At 49.5% G+C, this 23,787-nt stretch overlaps 1 protein-coding gene and 1 pseudogene across 1 annotated transcript in view; both read left to right on the top strand.

The window, feature by feature from the left end:
* The first annotated feature begins 660 nt into the window (after positions 1-660).
* On the top strand, positions 661-11,287 carry LOC116517892 (annotated as a pseudogene).
* Positions 11,122-23,787, top strand: part of PLEKHG4 (pleckstrin homology and RhoGEF domain containing G4) — a 37,775-nt gene continuing 25,109 nt past the window's right edge. Inside the window, exons 1-8 of the mRNA XM_032230872.1 lie at positions 11,122-12,917; positions 16,166-16,384; positions 17,060-17,183; positions 17,486-17,579; positions 17,902-17,988; positions 20,849-20,965; positions 22,827-22,925; positions 23,164-23,312. Coding sequence (XP_032086763.1) covers positions 11,375-12,917; positions 16,166-16,384; positions 17,060-17,183; positions 17,486-17,579; positions 17,902-17,988; positions 20,849-20,965; positions 22,827-22,925; positions 23,164-23,312 — 2,432 coding nt within the window. The 5' untranslated portion in view covers positions 11,122-11,374. The remainder of the gene's footprint in view (positions 12,918-16,165; positions 16,385-17,059; positions 17,184-17,485; positions 17,580-17,901; positions 17,989-20,848; positions 20,966-22,826; positions 22,926-23,163; positions 23,313-23,787) is intronic.

The following is a 23,787-nucleotide window of genomic DNA, read 5'->3' as shown; positions in this document are numbered from 1 at the left end:
CCAGACATGGACCCACCTTTTGTGGTCCAGGCTGATGCCAGTGATGTGGCGGTGGATGCTGCACTACTTCAAGCTAATACCCAAGGTAAATTACAACCCTGCACATACACCTCTCGCAAACTGACCGACACGGAGAGACGTTGGGCCATTTGGGAGAAAAAGGCTTTTGCTGTTCGCTGGGCTTTATCAACATGGCGCCATTTTCTGGAGAGCACTAAGTACCCTTTCAAGGTGTGGACTGACCATAAAAACTTGGAGGCATTGAGAACCCCCAGAAAACTTTCTCCTAAGCAGATGCGCTGGGCTCAGTATTTCAATAGATTCAATTTTACCTTGAAATACATTCCAGGAGGGAAAAACTTTATGGCTGATGCTTTGTCCAGGCTCCCTCAGTACAACTGTTCAAAGCTCAATGTTGTCCAGCCTGTCATTCCCACAAAGAGCCTGGCTGCTCCGGTTGTTACTAGAAGTCAAACAACTTCTAAATTGGAAGTCACTGAGGACTTTCTACCCTAAAAAAAGGCCCTTACTAAGGATGACTGGTTCCAGCAACACATGGATGAATGCACTATAAAAGATGGATTCGCTTGGATAGGGGCAAAGTTATACATCCCTGTGTCCATTAGAACCATTGTACTTCAACGGGCTCATGACTCCCGGATGGCTGGGCACTTTGGATTCGTCAAGACCCTACACCTCGTCAAGAGGCAATTCTGGTGGCCCTCACTGAAAAAGGACATTGAGGCTTATGTTGCTAGCTGTCCCATTTGTGCCGCTGCTAAACGCCCTCCGGGTAAGCCCCAAGGGTTGCTCCAGACGGTGGCTCGCCCAGTAGCCCCGTGGAAGGAGATCTCCATGGATTTCATTGTTGAACTTCCGGAGAGTCAAGGAAACACAGTAATCTGGGTAGTTACTGACTTATTCTCCAAGCAAGTTCATTTCATCCCTTGCTCCAAGATCCCTTCAGCTAAATCTCTCGCTAGGATGTTCATCTCACATATATATTGCTTACATGGGGTACCTAACCGAATCATCTCGGACAGGGGTGTTCAGTTCACCTCCCTGTTTTGGAGTTTCTGAAGCGGATTGCCTCCGCCCAGGGGTTAAGCTCCTCCCACCACCCTCAAACTAGTGGGGCTTGCAAGAAGACTAATTCTGTGCTGGAGCAATATTTATGTTGTTTCAACTACCAACAAGATGATTGGGTGGAGTTGTTGCCTCACGCTGAGGTGGCTTACAACAATTCCGTGCACAGTAGTACTGGCTTTACCCCTTTTCGTGTGGTGTATGGCCAAGATTTTGTGCCCATTCCTGAGATTCCTCATGAGCAGCCGCAAGTGTCTTCACTGTCCGAATGGAGTGATCGCCTTCGGGACGTCTGGCCTTTGGCTCTCCAGACTCTAGATGCTGTGCACCGTGCTCATAAGAAACAAGCTGATAAGAAACGTACTAAACCCCATGAGTACAAAGTTGGTGATCAAGTTTATTTATCCACTAGGTTTCTTCAAACGACACAGAAGTCGAAGAAGTTGGGCCCCAAGTATGTTGACCCGTCTCCAATTGTCAAGATCATCAACCCTGTCTCCGTCCGTCTCCAGTCGTGACCCGACAAAAGCACGAACGTCAAAAGCGTGCCGACAAAACCGCGGCGCTAAAACAGCGATGTCAAAAGCGCGCCGACAACAGCGCGCCAACAACAGCGCGCTGACAGAAGCGCAATTTAAGTTAAGGTAAGGTTTAGGGTTAGGTTTAGGTTACAGCGCACTTCTGTCAGCGCGCTGTTGTCGGCGCGCTTCAGTGCTCATTCGTCGCGCGGTTTTGTCACCATGGTTTAGTCAGGCGCGCTTTTGTCGTTCGCACATTTGTGGTGGAACCGTCTCCAGTTACCTAAGCATCTCAACCAGGTTTACCCTGTTTTTCATGTTAATCTCCTGGAACCTCACCTCACTTCTTCTTTGCGAACACCACTTCTTCCTCCACCTGCCCCGCTTTTGATAGAGGGAGAGCGACATTTCGAGATCCGTGAGATTTTGGACTCTCGTAAGCGGCAGAACCGTGTCCAATACTTGGTGGCTTGGAAGCATTTTCCCCCATCTCACGCTGAATGGGTTGACAGGTCCCATGTTCGAGCGCCTCGTCTGCTCTGCAAGTTCTACTCTGCCTATCCTGACAAGCCCTGATTCTTGGACAGTCTCCTAATTTTCCTTTTTTTTTTGTTTTTTCTCCCTTCCCCTTTCTCTCTTTCGTGTATTGTTGTCTGTCGGTTTGTTTGTGTTCTTTTTGTTTCTGCAGGTCTGACTGCCCTTTTCTGGGGGAGGGCTGGATGTCAGCCTCTGCTTTGCTGCTGCTTCGGCTGCCATTGAAACGGGGGGGGGCATGGTATTTGGGAAGGGAATCGTTATGTGCTGGAGGAAGATTCTAGACGCTGGTCTGACCGTCTCATTGCGCATGTGGAGGAAGGGAGTTTCCCGCCAAGGTTAACTGTCCAGCATTCCATCCTGGTGATGTTTTTTGAAGATATCTCCCACCTGACAGTTGGGTGAATTATAATTGGACTATGGTGTCAAGGGGAGGGGATTGAATTATATATGATATTCTTTGCTTTCGCACCTAATTAACCAGATTCAGCTTAGCTTCGCTACTTTTCATTTGTAATTAATAAAAGTACACTTAATTTCAAACAAATTGAGTTGAGTGGTTTCTTTCCTGATTATTAAATGAAGTCGCACCTGACACCAGGGTTACCCCAGAGGGTTTTTGAGCAAAGCAAACTCTGAGAGTCAGTTGAGCCTCTTCTGTTCCATGCACCCCTGGACAGGACCTCCGCTGCCTCTCCGCCCGGTGAGAATTTCTCCTGAGGAAGAGAAGACTTTTTCAGCATTCTCATCTAAGCTAGGGCAGAGAGCTGACCTGGGATAGATGCGCTTAGGACCTTCTTCTCTTCCACCCACAGGAAGGGATGGAACTGAATTGAATTGAAATAAATTGAAACTGCTTCAACAGGTCCCCGACATCCATTTCCTGCAAGGGTCTTGCAGGAAGACATCATGGTTGGTGGCCCCAAATGCCACCAAAAGACCTAGCTGGTTGCTCTTTCTTTTTCTAGACTCAAGATTCTCATAAGGGAAAACGCTGAAATCCACATGGTTCTCGCTCCAGTGATCTGTTCAAGCTGCTGGGACATCTATGAAATCACAAGTCTGGGATGAGTTATTGCTCCAGCTGTCTCACTGGATCCTGTTCTGGTGGCATTTAACTCGGAGCAACAATGAGTTTGTCAGTGAAACCCTTGGCAAATGGTGGGAAGTCTCCCTCTCTTTGATTCCCCAGCAGAGTTTGGCTCATGCTAAACAGTGCTGCTGCGTGGCATTCTACTCACTCCACAAGGACAGAGAACTCATACAGCCACGTTGCCGGTCCAAACCTTTGTTGAATCTCATTCATTGTTTTTCAGCCAGGGTGCTGTAGGCTCCTCTTCAGCTGCTGCATTGCCCAGGACTCCCAGTAAAGCAACAACCAGCCTTGGTCACCCAAGGCTGGGCCAACTGAGAGTTGCAGCAGCTCAGAGTTGGCTGGAGAGAGAAAGCATGACATCTCAAACCGCCTCCCCCCAGTAGTCTTTGGGTCCCTTCCCTGGCCCTGCTTGCTCTTGCTGGTTTTGAGAACCTGGACAGAAAGGTTTTCAATGGCTTCTGGGATCCTTACATTTGAAGGGGGGGGTGTTTTGTGATCAAAGGAACTGTCTGTTTTCCTGTTTGTGGGAAGTGGATCACTAATGTAGAAAGGTTTCAATTTTGCTGACTTTTGTTATCTCTGGCAGAACCCACAGTCGTGGATTCAGAGAGAATGATGGTGATGTTCGGGACCTTCTGGGGAGGCCGATTTTTCTAGTATCTGCCACGTGCTGTTCGTTATAAAGAAAGCTCACACATGCTTGCAACCACTGACTGTTTCTTGTTTTGAGGATGTTCCACTTGCAGGGGAGGGACATGAGTTTGGGCTAGAAATCAGAGGGGAAACAGGCAACAGGCTCCCACCTTTGTTTGGCTTCTTGGTTTTTCAAGCCTTCTAGTGTCCCATATCCAGCTCAGAAACACACTTTGCAAGATGTTGCTACACTCAGAAGTGTCCATCTGCTTTCTCTGTAAGATTTAAGTCTGCGCAGCTGATGAGTTTCAAGGAAAGGCAGCCCCAAGGAAGCCGGCTAGTCGCTTGGGTCAAGATCCACGGTGAGAATCCTAAATTGGATTGGCTAAGATTGGGGTGTGCAAGGGCTGGGGGGGGGGGAGAGGAGGAGAAATAAAAAGTGAGGCCCTTCTAGCGAGGGGGCCAGCTCTGAAGAGGTGGATTTGTTGAAGAGCCTTTCTGCATCCTTTGGCTTGAATTGTATACTTGGGTTCCCACCCTCAGCAGGTACGAGGGCCTGTGATGGCCTTGAACTCCTGCAGGGATCTCTGGTGTCCTGGAGGGAGGCTACCAGTACAGATGCCATACTTTGGCCCCCTAGAAGCTAGGCTCTGCAGAAAATGAAGGCGGACTGCGGTTGCCCTTAAACTCTGGGCAGCTACTCTAGGCCAGTGGGTCAGGGTGGGAGGATGGGCTGCCTTTTAGCTGCAGCTCCTAAGGCACTTCCTGCTCCCAACCTTGGTTTTGCCTTCCCTTAAGGGATCCCCTGCTCCCCACTCGGCCTCTCGTCATCTCTGAGATAGTGAAGGAAAGTCCACCATGGAGAAAGGGAAAGGACCGGAGAGAGAGGTGGGGCAACGAAGCCAAGTGCTTGCATAACTCCTGGGCACAGTTCGCACATAAGCTGTGCCAAAATGCATGGCCAGCCCTCAGACACCCCCTCCAGGTTTCTGGGCGAACCTACAAGGGTGTCACTTTCAGCCAGACAAGGCAGAGGGCAGCCGTGGGCATTCCCCCCCACCCATTTCCGGTTTTAGTCTAGGAAGCTAGTATCAAAGGGGGCCCATTGGGCAAGAGCCTGTTGTTACCTTGAACTTTGGATCATCTTCAACGGTCACCTGGCCTTGGACTTTGCCTGTTTTTGGATTTGCCCGGCACAGGGAATTGCTGGAGAATACCAATTTAGGCTTGGAAGCCTTAATAAAAACTCCTCACACCATGGTTTTGTGTGTGCATGAGTGAAACAACACACTTAGGCTCCAAACAGCCGCATTGCTTTGGCAACTGATATCTGCTCACACTTCAGTTATGCAGTTAAGAGGGTCAAAGGTTGGTGGTTATTTAGGATACCTGGAGAACTGCTGGAAAAGGGGACCAGGCAGTGAGTTTGCAAGTGCTGAGAAATGAATGAGGTGATTACCAGTTTTGTTAAAAACAAATGTCATTGTTTTCTTTGGCAATGTGACCGGTTTGGTGGATGCAGGGAATGCTAAGGATGCAATGCACCTGGGCTCCAGTAAGGCATCTGATGAACCAGCCTCTTCCTTGATAAACTGGAACAAAGCAGGGACATGCAGGGGAGCTTTGGTCAACCAAAGACAGCTCTGAGAAATGGAGCTGCCAACTGCGGTCAAAACCAAGGAAGCGCAAGTAGAATGATTCCTTGGATCCTCTTAGGATAAGGAGAGGATGGGAGATTGCCCAAGAAAGCTGCTTCCTGCCAGGAGACGGCAGGACAACAGTTTTCCATGGGTTTGAGCACCAGGTTATGGAATTTGCCATCTTGCTTGCAACTTGTGCAGAGAATTTTAAAAGAGAATTAAGTTTGCAAGCCTCTCTTTTTAAATATTCTGAAAATTGCTTCTTAATTATCTTAAAGCTATCATCAGTAGTCAACTTATGACCATAAACTGGAATCTCAGTGATTCAAATGGTTGTTAAGCGAGACATCACAATGCCAGCACTTCCGTTTCCTAAGTCATGAAGCCGGGAGCATCCCAGGGAAGGAGTTCCCCCAGAGGGTGGGGGAAGCCCCGGGCAGGCCCTGCGGGGGTTGGGGGGCAAAGCGGCACCTGCCCAAGAAAGCCCCCCTCCCTCGGCCCAACTTCGGCCTTGGCTCTTTTTCTCCGGCCGCCGAGGAGGATTCCAGCCCGGAGCAAATCCCGCCACTCTGAGGCCGAAGAGGTCCAGGCTGAAGTCCAGGCAGGGTTGCCGGGGAAGAAAGGGCTCCGCTGGGGTTTCGGCCTGGCCGCCTCCTCCAGCTTTCCCACCGTCGCAGAGGGAGTAACGGCCAAGAGCCCGGGTCCCAGCCGGGGCCGCAACCTTTGGCGACGCTCCCCAGTCCATCCGTTCGGTGCCCTCGTAACCTCAGAAGCCTCCGAGGACAACGGGCGCCCCGGGGAGGACGGTCAGGAGACCTTCGAAAGAAGCCCCGGAAGAGCCGCGGAGGCCACATCAACCCCGAGGCCACCGAGGAGGCTCCGGGTTCAACCGCAAGGGGGCGGCCGCCGCCAGGACCTCTTCTCAGCCCCCCACCCCGCCGGCTCCGAGCGGCCCCGCGCAGCTGCGCCCCCTTCCGGCGGGGACGGCAGTTGGCGGCGGCGCGCGCGGCTGAGGCCGGTTGATCGTGGCTCGGGGGCGGCTTGGCAGTCCGGGCAGCCTCCGGGGGTGTCTGCCTTCCTTCCCGCCCTTCTGCTCTCGGGGCTCCGCCGAAGTGGCCCATCCACCCGCCCGGCTTGAGACCCCCACCCGGGGAGGCTGTGGGCCGGAAAAGGCGTCCTCGGAGGGCTCCGTGCGGCGAGGAGGCGGCGCGGGCCCCCGGGGCAGCTGCAGGGCGCGGGCGGCTCCTGGCGGCTGAAGGCTGAGGTGCGCCGGCTGCGTCCCCCCCTCCCCCGCGGCTCTTGGGCTCCGTCCGCCCGGCTGGGAGGAGATGAAGGCGCCCCCCCCCGCCCCCCTTGCGCCAGATCCCGTCCGAAAAGGATCCGGAGCCCTCCTCTGGCCCCTCCGCTCGAATGGGAGCAGCAGGGCGGAAAGGAGGGCCGGGGAGCGGAGGCCACCCCGAGCTCAGCGGGACGGCTCCTCCATGCGCCGCGCGAGTGTCGGGAGGAGAGGCCGCTTTCCCGAGCCGGCAGGGGCGGCTTTGTTCGAAGGGCTCTCCGAAGGGAATCCCCGGAGGGCACCGGTCGGCCTTAGTCATGGAGGAGGCGGCCGACGCTCCCGCCTGAAGCAGAGACTGGGCGGAAAGGAGCCCTCCGCACTTCTTTGCCCGCGAGGAGTGAAGCGTGTGTGGGAAGCAAAACTGCCGACGGTGCACAATCCCGGTTCTCAGCTCTGGAGCCGCGGCAGAAGTTTTTACAGTCCTTTCCCTCCGGCAGAGGAAGCGCCTCGGACTCCAGCAGCCTCTCTGGGGCCCTTCAAACCCTGTGGTTTTCTTCAGAGTTTGGAAGAGCCAGGAGGCCACTCAGAGTCCCTGGCCGGCTGTAAACGGGAGGGCTGAGCAGGGCCAAATGCTCTGATCAGCCTGAAGGGCTCTGGGCAAGAGAGACAGCCGTAACCCTTCTCTTTGTCCCCACAAAATGCCGCCTCTCTTTAAGCACATCTTGGCCTTGGTCTTTGCCTCTCACCTGTCATGTATTCTGGATCCTCTCAGGACATGACATGAATGTAAAGGCATATATATATATATAGCAATAGCAATAGCAATAGCAGTAGACTTATATACCGCTTCATAGGCCTTTCAGGCCTCTCTAAGCGGTTTTACAGAGAGTCAGCATATTGCCCCCAACAATCTGGGTCCTCATTTTACCCACCTCGGAAGGATGGAAGGCTGAGTCAACCCTGAGCCGGTGAGATTTGAACCGCTGACCTGCTGATCTAGCAGTAGCCTGCAGTGCTGCATTTAACCACTGTGCCACCTTGGCTCTTATATATATATATATATTTATGTATGTATGTATGTATGTATGTATACATGCATACATACATATATATGTATACCTGAGTAAAGGGGATTGGGGTAGCCATAAAGAACTCTTGAGCATAAACTGAGCTATCATGTATGATATAGTGATTGACAATGCGGTTTTGTGAGCCTTATAAAAACAAGAAAGACACATTCTGCTGCATGTTCTCCTGCCTCTTACTCTCACGTTCACAAGCACATGCATGCCGTGTATTCTCCCACATGCTACAATCACAATAGTTTAACAGGAGCCACACCCTGCTCAGTCAGGAAAGTTTTTGCAGTGTAAGATCTCTGCCGCCACTCTGTCGGGACGAGGTGAGCACTCTGCTCTGCCGCTGCAGGAACTGCCTTTGGGAGAGTTGGGGGTCTGGAGAAATGAAGAGCAGTTGCCCTTCGTGATTGCAGCCTGAGAGACCCAGTTCCCAGCTCTGCTGACTCTCCTTCTCTTGGCAGGATTCTCAGCCACTGGATGGCTGCATCCAGAACATCGTCTTCCTTGGGCATTATCCTCCCTCTGAACTCACATCATATGGTGGAGGGGCTCTGCTGCCTCAACGACCTCCTGATTCCTGCCAAGCACATCTTGCAGTGGGTCCAGCAGGAAGCCTGTGAGTATCTTGCTGCCTGCAAGCTCAAAAGGAATGCTTGAAAACTTTCTCCCAGCATCTTCTCTGGGAGGGAGGGACCCTAAGTAGCCAGGCTGGGTCTGCAGCCAAGAAACCCTTCTGTGTGCCCAAGGCATTGTGATTCTTTGCCCCACTCGTTCCTGAGCAAACAGAACAATACAGCGGAAGCTTTCAAGGGCCTGAAATGTCTGGTTTTATCATATTAAGCGTATATAACTTGTATTTACCAAAATAATGTTTGTTCAGAGGGCTCTTCAAAAAACTGCAAGTGTTAGAGAGCAGGTTTATATCATCCACTGTCATGCAACAAATGTCAGGCCTGATTTTTAACAGCATGCGTGTTGTTCATGCAAAAAAGAAAGAGAGCCTGCATGGCAGCAGCAGCGTTCTCTGGAATAGATGTGCCTGGATTCTTGACCGTGTTTCTTTCAGAGAAAGTTTCTATGCTGGCACTGCAAAGAGTTACTTATCAATGCTTTTATTTATTATTTTGTTTACTTATATTTTAAATTTATTTTTGAACTTTTAAGATAGCTGCTCATCTCACAGAAGTGGCAATTTTTTATTGAGAGAATGCCAAAAGATTCAGATCTCTTAAACTCAATATGCTTGTCAGCCTCTGCTTCGCTGCTGCTTTTCGGCTGCCATTGAAATGGGGAGGGGGGGCATGGTATTTGGGAGGGGAATCATTATGTACTGGAGGATTGTTATTAGGAGCTGTCCTGACCATCTATCTGCGCATGTGGAAGAAGGGAGTTTCCCGCCAAGGCCAACTGTTCAGCATTCCAGCCTGATGATGCTTTTTGAAGACATCTCTTCCCTTAGTAGCAAAGCAGCAAAGCAAAGCTGAGTCTGAGTAACAAGGCGCGAAAGCAATAGATATCATGTATAATTCAATCCCCTCCCCTTGGCACCCCATTTCATAGTCCAATAATAATTCACCCAACCGTCAGGTGGGAGATGTCGTCAAAAAGCATCATCAAACAAACAAACAAACAAACATCAGGCTGGAATGCTGGACAGTTGGCCTTGGCGGGAAACTCCCTTCTTCCACATGTGCAGATAGATGGTCAGGACAGCTCCTAATAACAATCCTCCAGTACATAATGATTCCCCTCCCAAATACCATGCCGCCCCTCCCCGTTTCAATGGCAGCCGAAAAGCAGCAGCGAAGCAGAGGCTGACATCGCTATGATGTGGTCACAAGGCCAGCAAAGTTGAGGGTCTCTCCTGGGACAGTGAGGGGCTTTTTTCCCCTGCCATAGAACTTGGCCAAGATTGCAGCTTGAATCAGGGGCTCACTTCTTTTAGCCTCCCGCTAATGTTTTCCTTTCCATACAGAGTTTTAGGGATCTGTATCCCTTGGCATTCTCTCAATAAAAAATTGTCACTTGGGTTAGCCTGGGTTAGCCTTGGGACCGGCCCCTTTCTGGCTCCCTCTGCTGTCCTTCTCAGAGACCAGAGCCACATGCAAAGGCAACCTGGAAAAAACATCATTTAAAGTATACAACTGGATTGTTTTACTTGATTAGACTATTTTTGATGCGCTCCTTCTGTACTGTGTGATGCCCAAAGTCTGTCTGAAATGGGATGGGTTACATTTTTTGTTACCCATCAGCATAAAACAGGATATCTGTACAAGAATGCCCCATCTCCACATTTTGTTGAGGAAACATTTCTTAATTAAAGCATTACCTTGACTTTTGTTGGACGCAGTTATGCTTCCTAATAGTATTCACCTTAAATGCATATTTTGGGAAAGTTATTTTCAAAAGAGTGTTATCCAACTGCCATGTTCTGCTTGTCCAGGTGTTGTACTCACTTGATGTTTCCAACTGGATTTCAGCATCTTAGTGTGTGTTATTCAAGTATGAAAGGGAACTTTCAGAATGAAGAATAATACTTCTATGCTCAAAATGATGACTACATGCTTCAGACTGATTTTGAAGAATTGCTTTAGCTTTGAATAAGGGTGAGCACAGTATCCCTTTTGCTACTAATTGAAGCAGGCCCATCTTTTGTCAGAGTTTTGCATGAGAGAGGAAAAAAGATGCACCTGCTTTAATGAGATAGTTCTTTATGTGACTTTTCCAACAATCACATCTTTTGTTAGCCTCACTTGGAAGCCTGAGCAAAGACAGGACAGGTTTATTCATAAAACACTGGTGTGATAGTCGCACAAAGTCTCCATCTTCTGAATAATTTTCTGCACAGCCCTTTTGAAAGTAGCAAGTTCAGGGAAACGCATGCGCTAGTTCTGCCTTAGTTCACAAGTAAGGGCAGCTTACTTCTTAGAATAAGTAATACATCATTGTGCGCCGGGCTTAATAATATCTTTAAGCAACTATGAATTTGAAATAGACTTTCCTCAATTATGGGATGCTTATAATGATGGCATGGGGGATGGGTGAGGTGGTATTAGATTCTCCCTTGTTGAGAAAGAGCCTGTAAAAGATTCCCCTGGCTTTCCTTATTCCGTTAGGTGGCTCTCCCAGCATGCAGGCTGGCCCCTTTGCGTTCATGAGAAGATGGTCATCCAGCTGCCTTCTCTTGACTGGAGGATCTTGAGAGTGGAGGACTTTTACCTGCAAGTGGTTCTGTACTAGAGAAAGTCTCCATGGATCACAATGAAATGCTTGGCCAAGGACAAACATAACGTGGAGGAGTTTGTGGCATCTGCTGCCTTGTATGCCTCTCTCTTCACTGTGGAATGGCTGAGCTCCATCAGCAAGAAATGATTGGAACCACATTGGAAAACTGCTTGTTAGCCACAGATGGTGAGATAATCTGAGTGCCTTGGGATGAAATAGTCAAGCCAGAATTTATCAGTAAGTTTCAAACTATTGGAAAAAATAAAAAGAATGTGCATTTTGTCTCAATGACTGAGAAGTCTTCTGCTCTGGACTTTCCAGTGGAGGAGTCTTTCGGGGGGACGATCTTCCACGAGGCCACCTCATTTGCCACCACCTTAATGAAGGAGCCTGCTGACCAGGCATGTGGGAGCCCAGAGCTCGGGAAGTCCTGTGGAAGTGACAGGGAAGGAGAAGAGGCGGACTTGGTAGATGCCTCACTGCCCACCTCTGGCTGCCCCAAAGGATCTTCAGCTCAGCCCACCTCTTTCCGTTGGCTGGAAGCCAAGGACAGCCAGCAGCGCAGTCAGAACAATAGCTGTCGCTGCGGAAATTGTGCTGGTTCAGCTCTTGCATCAGTGCCATCTGGGCAGCTGAGGACTTCTGACGTGCCAGCTACTCATGTTGCATGTTCTGTAAATAATGAAACAGAGTATGACAAATTGTTCCTGAAACATCCTGGCAATCCAGAGAATCGTCCAGTTTCTTTGAGTCCCACTTTTTCCTCTATTCTTAAGGAGCCACATTTTGTCAAGACCTTATTGACACATCCAGAACAGGAGCTTGATTGGAGGCCGGCCACGTGCAGAGACATGGATGGAGAGGAGGCTGAAGGTCCGGCTCTGGGGACAGGCTCTTCCACCATAGCAGGAGGCTGCTTGGAGTTCCCCAAGCCTTCTGCATCCTGTCCTGATGTTTTGGGTGTAGACAGAATAGGAGACATTGTCCTGACAGAGCGGGACATCAGTAGCTGCGAGTGGGATTCTGGCAGCTCTCCAGAAAGGCTAGAGGGAAAGACAGCTTCTCCAACCATAATCAAACCATCACGGGTGGGAATCTTCTCACAGAGGAGAATAGCTGATAAGCAGTCCTCACAGAAACGGTTGGTGGGAGTTAAAGGTCAATTTTCTGAAAGGTTGGAACAACTGCATCTTCTGGAGCACAAAGAAGGGACAATAGTGGACCCATTAGTGGAGTTGGGCAGTAGAATAAGCATGGAAGGAGATCACCAATGGCAGACTAAGCGAAGCCCTCCTAAGAATGGGTGGCAACTTAATTCTGGAGACCCTTTCGTCCCGAAAAGCTCCCTTTCCCAGAAGGCAGGGCAAGAAAATGTGGATAGTTGTCAACAGCGAGCGGGAGACAATCATCTGCTTCCCAGTTCTGAGGCTGAGCTGCGGAGCGCAAGAACACAGCTGAAGGAAAATGGCCCCAGGCTTCTAGCAGGAGTCGCTGGACAGGCAGAGGCCACCCGCCACAGCCTTGCCCAAGGCGGTGCTGCAGCAAATTCTGTGGATCAGCCCGAACTCTCAAGCACACCACGAGCTGTGCAGACAGGTGTTTCCAAGAAGGTGGGAAGAGGACAGGGCAGCCAAGCCCCTTCCCTAGACAAGGAGTCGGGCACGGGGGCCTTCCTGGAAGGTGGACACCACTCAATCCATGAAGCTCCCTGCCCGTCTCAGCCTAGTGATCCAGAGATGAACTCCTTGGCCACCCTCCTCCCCCCACTGTTTCCACCTGTGATGTCACCAGAGTGCACCAAGCCCATCCCAGAGGGGGATCATGCCACAGGTATGATGCATTTGGCCACCTTCTGCCCTTCCCTGGGGAAATGGTCTTGTGATCACGTGTGCAAGATAGGGCCTCTTTCAAGAACACGAGAATGGTAGGGAAGGGAATTCAAGTTTAGAATGTTACCGTGTTTAATTGCAGAGGCCAGCAGCCTTTCTGACTAGTGGACATATGAAGGATTTTGAAAATAGGCCCTGGGCTTTATCGTAAAGAGTTGGCTCATTTGTGACACTTCTTGTATTGGAAATGGAAAGTCATTTAAATTACCACAGCAAACTCCCCGTAGCCCATGGACACTGCCTATAATTTCTAGCTTGTTTTTTTTAGTTTTTGCTGGACAAATTGGGCATGTTTAAAGAATAGCAGTGTTCATCCTAGGGTGTAGTTAGCTGGTTTTTATTTTCTAAGTAAAATGCTCGTGGGTTATTGGCGTTATTGGAAAAGACGATCATGCTTGATGGCTATCTCTTTACTTTGCAGTATGCCAGCTTCCAATTTAATATTCCGCCCTGAAATCTTGGTCTCCTCAAACTCAGGTGGGGCACAAGGCCTGGGTCGGGCCAAGGGAGTGGTTCATGCATGGGTGTTGCGCAGTGCTGGAGACTTTCGTCTTATTTCATAGGAGTGAGCTTGCAAATTGTGTATAGAATGTACATCTGGACAATTGTGCTAGACCAGAACTCCCAGATTTTCTGCTGCTAAGTGAGACATTTGTTAAGTAAGTTTTGCCCCATTTTACAACCTTTCTTGCCACAGTTGCTAGGTGAACCACTGCAGTTGATAAGTTAGTAATCTAGTTGTTAAGTGAATCTGGCTTCCCCATTGACTTTGCTTGTGAGAAAGTCACAAAAGGGGATCATTTGACCCCAGGACACTGCAACCATCATAAATATGAGTCAGTTGCCAAGAGTGTGAATTTGGTCATGGAGATGCTGCAAAAGTTGTAACTGTGAAAATAGCAATAGCAATTTTACAGCCACTCTAAGTGGTTTTACAACATCAGCCTCTTGCCTCCAACAATCTGGGTCCTCATTTGATCCACCTGGGATGGAAGGATGAGTCAGGCTTGAGCTGATGAGAATCTAAGTGCCGAACTGCTGGCAGCTAGCAGAAGTAGCCTGCAGTACTGCATTCTAACCACTGCGCCATAAGTTGGTTATAAGTCCCATTTTTCAATGCTGCTGTAAATTTGAAAGATCACTAAATGAACTGTTGTAAAAACAGTTGTATCAACTGTATATCTCATCCCCCTGTAAACATCCTCCCTGCTGAGATGTCCCTGGTTGGCTGGTGCCTTGAGTCCCAGGAAGGACCTTTTAAAACAATGAAACAACAGTTCTAACCATTTTTTCCCATCTGAAAAGCAGTTTTTAATCTGTATGGGAAATTATGGATTTCTGTCCCTTTTGAGGATAAAAAAAGTATTTCTTTTAATCTCCCAAAGGGACAGAAGTCCATAACTTTTTATCCTGTCTCATGCAGTTCATTGACTGCAATTAGTTACTATGTCTGATAGTGTTAAGTGTTTTCTAAAAGTTATTCATCTAATACAGTAATTCATTTGTGTGAATTGCTGATGAGTGTCAACCGGAAGTGGGGGCTGCCCAGAAGTGCCCCTCGTCCTGGACAAGGAGGCCTCTGGGCTCACAGACAGGCTCTGCTTTCTCATGGCACCTGAATCCTGGTCTTGCTTTTCTCCGCCACCAGAAGGGGCTGGTGCTGCCCAGAAAATGCCCAGTGCTCTTCCCAGGGCTGTGGGGGCGGGGGGAGAATGGGCTGGCTGGCAAGAATCAGGGCTCCAACCAGCCTCCCATCGCTGTTCCCTAGCTTTGCAGGCTTTTGCAGCTAGGACAAAGGGAAGCTACCAAGCCTGCAGCTCCAGAGAGAATGCTGCCATTCGGTTCTTGGGGCTTTCTCTGGAGTGGCAGCTGAGCCCAGGAGAAGTCCTAAAGATGTGACACTAAGGCAAGATTGGGACTGCCCTTCTGTGCTGAAAGGCACCCCAGAGAAGTGATAATGTTTCTGCCTTGAGTTTGCCCAAAGACTAATATTTTTCCAAAAGATGTTGATGCATGTTGTGTATCTGCACATATAGAATAATTCGGATGTAAATCTTCTCTAACAAGGCAACAGGAGATGAGGGGGAGGCATTGTTATTATGGCACTCAAGAAAGTGGAATTAATATGCTTCTTATTCTTGATGTAAATGAGTCTCTCAAGACTGATTTTTCCTAACCTTGTGAAGAGACTAATATTTGTCATCTCCATTTGTCATCTCTAGTGCTGAGAGGAAAAAACTTAAAATTAAAGGCCAGCGCAAGGTAGATTTTTTTTTATTCTCAAAGGCACATGAAAGTTGATTTTTAGCACACAATTGACTGATGGATTGGTTACCGTGTTTCCCCGAAAATACGACAGGGTCTTATTTCCTTTTTACCTACAAAATATGGCTTGGGTTTTATTATGGGGGGAGGGTTTATTGTTTTGGGGTTGCCGGGTGGCTGCTCTCTTGCGAGCGGGTTCCAAAAAGGGCCGGGTACAGCCTCATGGGCGAATGGCTGTGTTGCGCTGTCGCAGCAGCGCAACACAACAGCCATGAAGCGACCACGCTCTCAAGCAGCCACCTGGCAAACCCCTTTTGCAGCCGGGCACAGTGCCATTCACTGATCTAGGGGTATAACCAAGCCACGTGAGCACCTGTTCGCTGCTGCCCGGTTTGGCGCCTTCCAAGTGCCAGTGAATGGCACTCTGCATGGCTGGAGAGGGGGGTTGCACGAGCGTCTGTTCCGCTCTCGCTCACCCACCTCCCAGCCTCACGATGCATGGCCCAGCTCTCATTACGGAAAGCCTCCTGTTGGCTCTGGAGGGCTAAAACTGGCCCTATGAGCAAACCGGAAGTATATTCCAGAACTTCCGGTTTGTCCGTAGGACTGATTTTTCACACTCTGGAGGCTTCACGGAAGCCTCCGGAGGGTGAAAAACTGCCTCAAAAGAATGCCAAAGCCAGCTAACCAGCACGCTCTGGCCAGTTGACAGGGCAACGCCTCGCATGCCCTGACAAATGGCTCCTTGTGCCACCTGTGGCACACGTGCAATAGGTTCGCCATCACGAATCTACAGTAAACTTCATTGGGTTTCCCCGGTTCTGATGCGTTGCAAAGAGGCAGGATACATCCGTATCTGCTTTGCCTCTGATTGCAAATGGGAATAATTAAAGTCTTAGCATTGAAAGCTGTTTCCTATTTCAGAAACATCATCGAATGGGACAGAAAATTCCAGTGAAGAAGCTGATAACAGCAGCCTGGCACTGATCACTCCTGGCGGCTCTGGGGAAAAAGACCCCACAGCCGTGACTATGCAACCAGAACTCCAACCCTTTCTATCCAGGGGGATTCTGGAAACGGACCCCCTGCTCATGAAGAGTGTGAATTGGGAGATGCTTCGGAGTGGGGCTGCATGCCTGCCAGGTAAAGCCCCCGAAGGTGGTTGCTGTCTTTATGATTTGTGAAGGAGGCAATGGTGATTTGGGAACCTGAGAAATGCTTTCACTTTCTCACTGGAGATTGGGCCCTGGCGCGTAGGCCCCCCTCCCTAAAGAAACAGCCCGAGCCTCTGCACCCCTGAGGGGTCTCCCTCCCTGGGACAACCACGATCTGGCCTCCCTGTGTTGCAGAGTTGCAGAGGGACAGTCATGCTCTAAGCAAGAGCAGGAGGAGCTGAAGTTTGCGGCAGTCCTTGTAGAGTGAAGGGGTGGACCTGAGGCTCTTTAAGAGAACCAGCCTGAGTTGGCAGCTGGGATGGGGGACAAGCTATTCCCCCCAAAAGTGTTTGCAGCCAGACTCCCAGCGAGGCTCAGGAAGATCTGCCACCAAAGAAAACAAACGGCAGTCTATGTGGGCCCCTCAAATCCAATACTGCTTTCAGAACCAGATCTGTGTGGCTCTGAGTTTGTGTTTCTCCTAATCATTTTCAACTTCTACCATCCCGCCATTTCAAGTATTTTGCCATGTTTGCATCTATTCATTCATGAGAAAGGTTGAAGAAGCCATTTCTTTGTTCTTTTGCGGGGCCACTTCAAGGGGGCCTTGGCTCTTCTTTTTTGCCTAATTAGTTAGACAAATTAAACGGAGCTTCTTTCTCAGGTACCAGAGACAGATCTGGACGTGCCGTGATCATCATCACAATGAGGAATACAATTTGGTTGTGCCCGAACTGCAATGCCGGTGAAATCATACGCCTTCTCCTGTATTTACGCAGCATTCTCAGGTTTGTGGGGGAAGCCAAGGAAGACCCAGTCAGCCAGTGTTCTGTGCACGGAATACTATAACGCTTCTGTCGGTTCTTAGCTTTATAAGGGTAGATTTCCAGTCTGTAGAGAAACACGGTGAATATGGTGGCTCTTAACTAGCTTGGATACTTCCGTGTCCTCTGGGAATCCCAGATCCAGCAGCTTAGATAGGCCACTATAATTATTCCGAGGTCTGCGTGAATATTCTCTGATCTCCTCAAGGAGTGTTTTGAAGAGCTGTGGACCCTAATCTCAGTCTCCTATTTCCTTTCATGCTCAGGCCGGAGAGCAAAGCCTTGGGTTTAACCATCCTGGTAGATGCCCGCCAATCTTCTCCAGTCCCAGCTGTCTTCACAGCCTTAGGCACTTTGCAGGTGAGACTTCCTCCTTCTGAATGCTACTCTACCATTTTTGGGTGCCCACTAGGCACACAGCTATTGTTTTCCTTTCCCAGTTCTTTGCCAGCGTTCCATCACACCAGATCTGGGTGCCCTGAAAGTGCCAGAAACATTTGGATAAGAAACTGCTCACGTGTGAAGGACCTGGCCTTAAGACAAGCACTTCTGTTTGGACTCCTCCTTCCTTGTTAATAGAGAAATGGAGACAACATTCCTGCCCATCCTTATTTAGCTGGATGTCAAAGAAAACATTTGACTGGAACAGGAACCATTAGAAAAATGCATTTTATCATTGCAGGAGATCGTTCCCAAGTGCATCCAGCGAGCCCTGTTGCTTGTGGAGAGAGAGCCCACCTTCCAGATAGAAAAGCCAGCTGCTCTGCAGGTGCGAGGAGGTCCGGAGTTCAGAAATCCTCGACCCCCATTTAAAGAGGCCTGGAGGGTGGTCTGGTTCTATGGCTCTGTATTCCAAAGCTTTGGGGAAGTTCCAGGCATGATTTTGGAAAGGATGAGGAAGGGGTAGAGCAGCCCCAGAGCAATTCTGTTGTCGCATCTGTAGGCCTTTGTGGTCCATGTAAACTGCTAAATATGCAGGCAGCCATTCCAGCCCAGAGGAGGTCTGTTCCTGAAGTGCCTTTCTCTGCTTTCTCTCTTCCTGTCAGCGTGCACAAAGTCTCCATTTTTCTGTCAGTGCCACCACTGGTCACTTAGGTCCTTGTCCTTCCTGATTGGTGAAAGTTTCAGGATGATGACCGCCAGATGGGTTTCAGAAGTGATCAGTTGTTCACTGCAGGAGGAGGCATTCCTGGAGGCTTTTAAGGAGGCCCTGGTTTGCCATCTCCTATCCCCCACAACTGGACAATTTCTGTCCAGTTTCCAACCTTCCCTTTTTAGGGAAGATGATAGACAAGATGGCTGCTTGGCAGCTTCAGGAGGTCTTGGATTTCCTGGTCAGGATCCAGGCTCGGTTATGAGACAGAAATAACCCTGGTCACTGTTGTTGATGATTTCTGGCAAGAATGGGATGGGGGTGTCAACCGTCCAACTAGCGAACCCAAGAAAAGTAGGCACTCTCAGGCATTTTAAAATCCCCGAAATAAAACTTTATTGGATATACCATTTCAGCATTGAAGAATTAAAACCAGCTCTGAGGTTTTCCCGTGCAATGCTATGTAGTTTCCCCTTCTTCCCACCCATAGTGATCACATTGGCCAATTATGAATCAGTCTTTTGTTTTGAGAACAGTTCATTTCTCTGTGAGACACCTGCAGTAATGACCTTGGTGGGTTCTTGGCTCACTCAGTCTATTCTTGGATCGTTTCTCACCTTCCCTTCCCCCAGTTCATTGGCAAGTTGAATAGTAATAAATGTTCAAATGGTTCAGAAGAGTTTCAAACTTGGCGGGTTGGCGCAACCATCCTTCCTCTCCTTGGCCTTTCAGCAGCCTTCAATACCATCGATCATGCTATCCTTCTGGGCTGGCTGTGAGGTTTGGGACTGGGCAGTGCTGGTTTGGCTCCTTTCTACAAGGACCGTCCCAATTGGTGTTGATAGGGAACGCGAGACCAAGCCACGGCTGCTCCTTGGTCTCCACTCCTCTTTAGCATCTACATGAAGCCGCTGGGAGGATCACCATGGGTGCAGGTATCCTCAATTCTGTATTTCCACCTTTAGTGGCCCAAGTGATGCCGTGGCTCATGGCGCCCAGAGCCTGTGGGGGCCCGGATGGGGGACCACATCTTTGACTGAACCTTGGCAAGACCAGTTGGCTTTGGGTGTTGGGGCTCCAGGATCCGGGATTTTATCATCTTCAATTCTGGATGGGGTTACGCTACCCCTGACAGATCTGGTCCGCCACTTGGCGGTTCTCCTGTCTGTGTGACTCCTGCATGACTCTTGAAAAGCAGGCGGCAGTTGCAGCTAGGAGACCCTTTGCACAATGTTGTTTTGTGTGCCAGTTGCGGCCTTTTCTGGATCAGGAATTCAAGCCCTGATCATCTCACGCCTGGACTATTGCAGTGTGTGCTACATGGCCCTGCCCTTGAAGAGCTTTCGGTAGCTGCAATTAGGGCAGAATGCGGTGAGAGAGGCAGTTCCTGGGGCCCCTGGAGTGGCCCATATTTTACTGCTCTTCCATTAGCTGCATTGGCTGCCAGTTTGCTTTCGAGTGTAATTCAATTTGCTGGTTTAAAGGCCTTCATGCCAAGGGTCCAGGTTATCTGAAAAACGGTGTCACCCCAATGGGATGGGCCCCCACCCGTGTTGGTGTGGAATGCTGTGGAATGTCAGTCCTGGATTTTCGGCTGACAGGGTCCAGGAGAAGAAGAGCCTTTTCTGCTGTGGCTCCTGCCCTTTGGAACGTCTCTCCCCTGCCCCCCCCGGTAAGATTCGCACCCATCACTTTGACCTTTTTTATTTATTTTTATTTTTTTATTTTTATTTTTTCAAAATACTTTTTTTTATTTTCCATTTTCATAACATATAATCACATGTATACTATTACATAGCCAATATCATATTGTATTAAGTAGTAATTACATCAGTTCTTCTTGCCATCAACTCCCAGAAAGATAAAAACCCATTATTAGCTCTTCTGCTCTCCATACACCTCTTTCTTCTGCCTCTCTCCTACCTCCTTTCTTCCCTCCATCATCCTTTTCTACTCTACTTCCCCTTCCTTTTTCCTCCTCTCTCTTCATTCCACTTCTCCTTATTCTCCTCATCTTCCCCCCTTACCCTCTCTCCTATCCCTCTCTTCCTATCTTTCTTCTCTCCTCTGCTTCCCACTCTTCCTCTCATTCACTTGGTGTATTTCAGCTTCTGAGCAAACTCCATTCTGTGTTGATGGTATTTATGCTTCCATATCAATATACTTAACATATCTTAGTTTTAAAGAAAAAATAAGAGAAGACACTTTGACCTTCTGTAAGGGCCTGGAGACTGGCTCTGCCTCTTCACCTGGGCCCCCAGTTGATGATTCTGGTGCTTGCTATCGGCTGAGGAAAGACCTCTCCCCTCCCATTGTTATTTATTGTTTTATTTTAATGTGTTTTCATGTTTGCAAGCTGCCCAGAGTCATCTTTAACAAGATGAGCGGCACATAAATTTAAAAAAAATGAATAATAAAGAAAGCTGGAGAGTTTGTATGGATTGGAGATTAGTGAGTGCCAGTTTTCAGTCCTGTGCAGTGTTTGGGGACATGGAAACTGGTGTGACGTGAGGTGCCTCTCTTTTCTCTTCCACAGTGGGAACTTCTTAATTCCTTGAAGTCCCTCCACAAACATATTGAGAGCCAGCAGCTGCCTCGAGAATTCCGCGGGTCACTTCCCTATTGCCATCAGAATTGGCTGCACTTCCAAATGGTGAGGCAGGCATGAAAACATAACCTTTGAGTAATGCAGAATTCCAGGAAATCTATACTTCTACAAAAAAGTATTCATTCTCTCTCTTTCTCTCTCTCTCTCTTTCTCTCTCTCTCATCAGTTTTCTGAATGCTTGCCTATTTTGCCACTGAACAGTATTTTGCCACTGAACATGGTTGAAGAGACTGATAGACAAAGTGGGGGAGGTAGAGTGGTCTTTCAGGTTCAAAGAGGGTGGGACATGAAAGTGGATCTCAACTCCCACTTGGGAAGCACAGAGTCTAGCGGGGGAGGGGAGACTGGGAGGCTGTTTTTTAAGTAACTCTTGAGTGTTGTCCTGTGACGCCATTTACGCTTTGCTACCAGTTTTGGGTGGTGCCTGTCTTCAAAGCCACTGGGGGTGGTGCCCACTGAGCAGATCCTAAGGGCATGGTATGCTGGCCAAAAATGGAAGTTACAATACCATTTGTAGAACTCCAGGACTCCACCAATCCAAAGTTAGAACCAAATTGGGTCCATAGTGAATCTTCTCCAGTGGCTCCCTGTCAAAATCAATTTGACAGACAGTCTGGAGGAGCTTTAGAACAACGGCTGCTGTTCTTAAGCCTCTCCTGCTGTTGTTGCAAAGGGGACTCAGGAGAGAAGGCCCTGGCCGACTAAGGCCCTGCTCACCAGGAAGGGCGGCCCTCCTGTTTTCCCTGGATGGCCCTCCATGCTTTGGGAGGAATAGTCCACAGAGCCAGAGGAGGAGGAGGACATGGCAGGCAGCATCAATGTCTGGCAGAAACTAAGCCCTGCATTCCGTAAGGCAAGCCCCCTCATACCAGGTGCCAAAGGAATGGAGGTGGTAAGGGCCATTATTAAAGGAAGCACAAACTCTGATCTGAGTCAGAGAATTCTTCCGGAGAACAACAGATCAAATACATAGATATCACGAAACCAGCAAATCTACAAAAGAGGAAATGCCAAGATTAGGAATGAATAAGGCAAATTTCAGATTTTAAGACCCTAAAAATGTGCTGGCATAACCTGAAGCAAGCAGTTCCCTCCCTGGTCCTCCGGATCGGTTCCCAGGGTGCAGGCTGATCCCCATGTGCCAGAACTCTGGGCTGCCAGGATTACAGCTAAATTGAATTGAAGGTATTGCAGCAGGTGAGCCGTGTTCCCTTCAGGAGGTAAAAAGGCAGCAGGAGGAGCCTAGCAACACCTTTTCCAACTAACCCATTTTATTCAGAGCCTCGTCTGATGAGGGGAGCTACAGCTCACAAAACTTACATCTTTGCATACAAGTTGTTGATTCCTCCTGAATCTACTTTTTCATATCATGACATGACATGATGGATGACTAAATGGTATTGACTGGCTGCAAGTGCCCCCCCCCCCTCCAGCATTTCTCCCAAGTCAGCAGGGTTCTGGGATTGGGGGGGGGGGGTGTCAGGCGACTTCCTTTACACAGGTAGGACTGACATGAAGTTCTGATAATATTCATGCAAAGATCAGCAAACATTCAGAAAACGTGGAGCTGGGTGTCTCTGTTAAGAACGTTGGTTTCCAGGTGTTTAAGGAGGGAGGTTTAAGAAGAAAGATGATTTCCTTTCACTTGGGGCGATGGGCCAAGCTAGGAGTTCCAGAGGGCCCTGAGGAGTGGGGCACGGGGGCTCCTGGGGCTCTATGCCAAGAGAGGCGGCTAGGATTGTGCTGGGGGAGAGTTCTGACCCTGGGCAGCTCCATGTGAAAGGCAGGCAAAGCTTTTTCCTTGAATAGAAAATTGGGCCTCTCCCAGGACCTTCGCTTGGGTTCGGGAGCTGCACCCGGCAGATGGCTTGTTAACCCACGTGGTGCCCTTGTGCTGACCTTGCAGCGGCTGCAGCACTTGCTTTCTGGGTGCCAAGAGGCTCGTCTGCTCCTCAAAGAGGCGGTAGAAGCAGTGGAGTCCAGCAGATGGCCGGAGAAACCCCAGGTGAGTCCCGGGTGCCGTTCCGGTAAGAAGCAAAGGTTCCCTGGGCTGAGGGCCTGCGGCAATGTGACACACTGTTTTTAAGAAAACCTCGTCCAACCTTTGGGGTGGATGCAGAGGCCCTGGAGGCGCCAGCTTCTCCCTTGCTCAGTGGCCCTGAAGGTTCCTGGGGCTTGTCTGGCTGGCCTCCCTCGGGTCTCCATCCCAGAGCCTTAAGCCTCCAGTCTTTCCTTGACTCCAGGATGCTGGTGCCCTGTTGAAGAGCTCCAGGCAAATGATGACAATGGTTCTGGATGACACAAGGCTGGCCAGGCTGCGGCTGGAGGGGGGCGCCCTGCTGGCCAGCCTCAAGAAGGAGGAATCCTGCGCGATGCTGTCTGAGGACTGCAGGTGAGCTGCTGTGGGAATATTGGGCAGGGAGGCCATGGGAGGGGGGGAGATGCAGAGGTGTGCAGGAACCAGGCTCTTCCGTCTGTTCTGTGTGCTGCTCTGTGGGGATATCATTACCTCTCTGCTCCCGCAGCTTTCCCAGTCTCGATTCTTTATTTATCTCAGCATCAATTTCCATGGCTGCCTGTCTCAAACGAGAACCTGTGGACAGTGAATGATCATACGTTAAGAAAACAAAATTACAAGAACAGTACAAAAAAATAAAAATAGATATGGCAGCCGAGAAACTATGACCATCCATAGTTGCTGATATAAGTGGGAGACGGGGCCCTTCACCCACTCAGGACCCTCGGCCTGGGCAAAGAAGCAGGTCTTCCCAGCCGCCTGAAGGGCTGGCCCATGGACACGGCCCGTCATTTGTTTTGTGATTCAGCCCTCGTGTATCCTCTGCCTTTTCTGACTCCCTTAACAGATT

Source organism: Thamnophis elegans, chromosome 14 (assembly GCF_009769535.1).
Source record: "Thamnophis elegans isolate rThaEle1 chromosome 14, rThaEle1.pri, whole genome shotgun sequence".
Taxonomy (NCBI): Eukaryota; Metazoa; Chordata; class Lepidosauria; order Squamata; family Colubridae; genus Thamnophis; species Thamnophis elegans.
The sequence above is the reverse complement of the archived record's forward strand: the minus strand, read 5'-3'. Positions and strand labels throughout refer to the sequence as shown.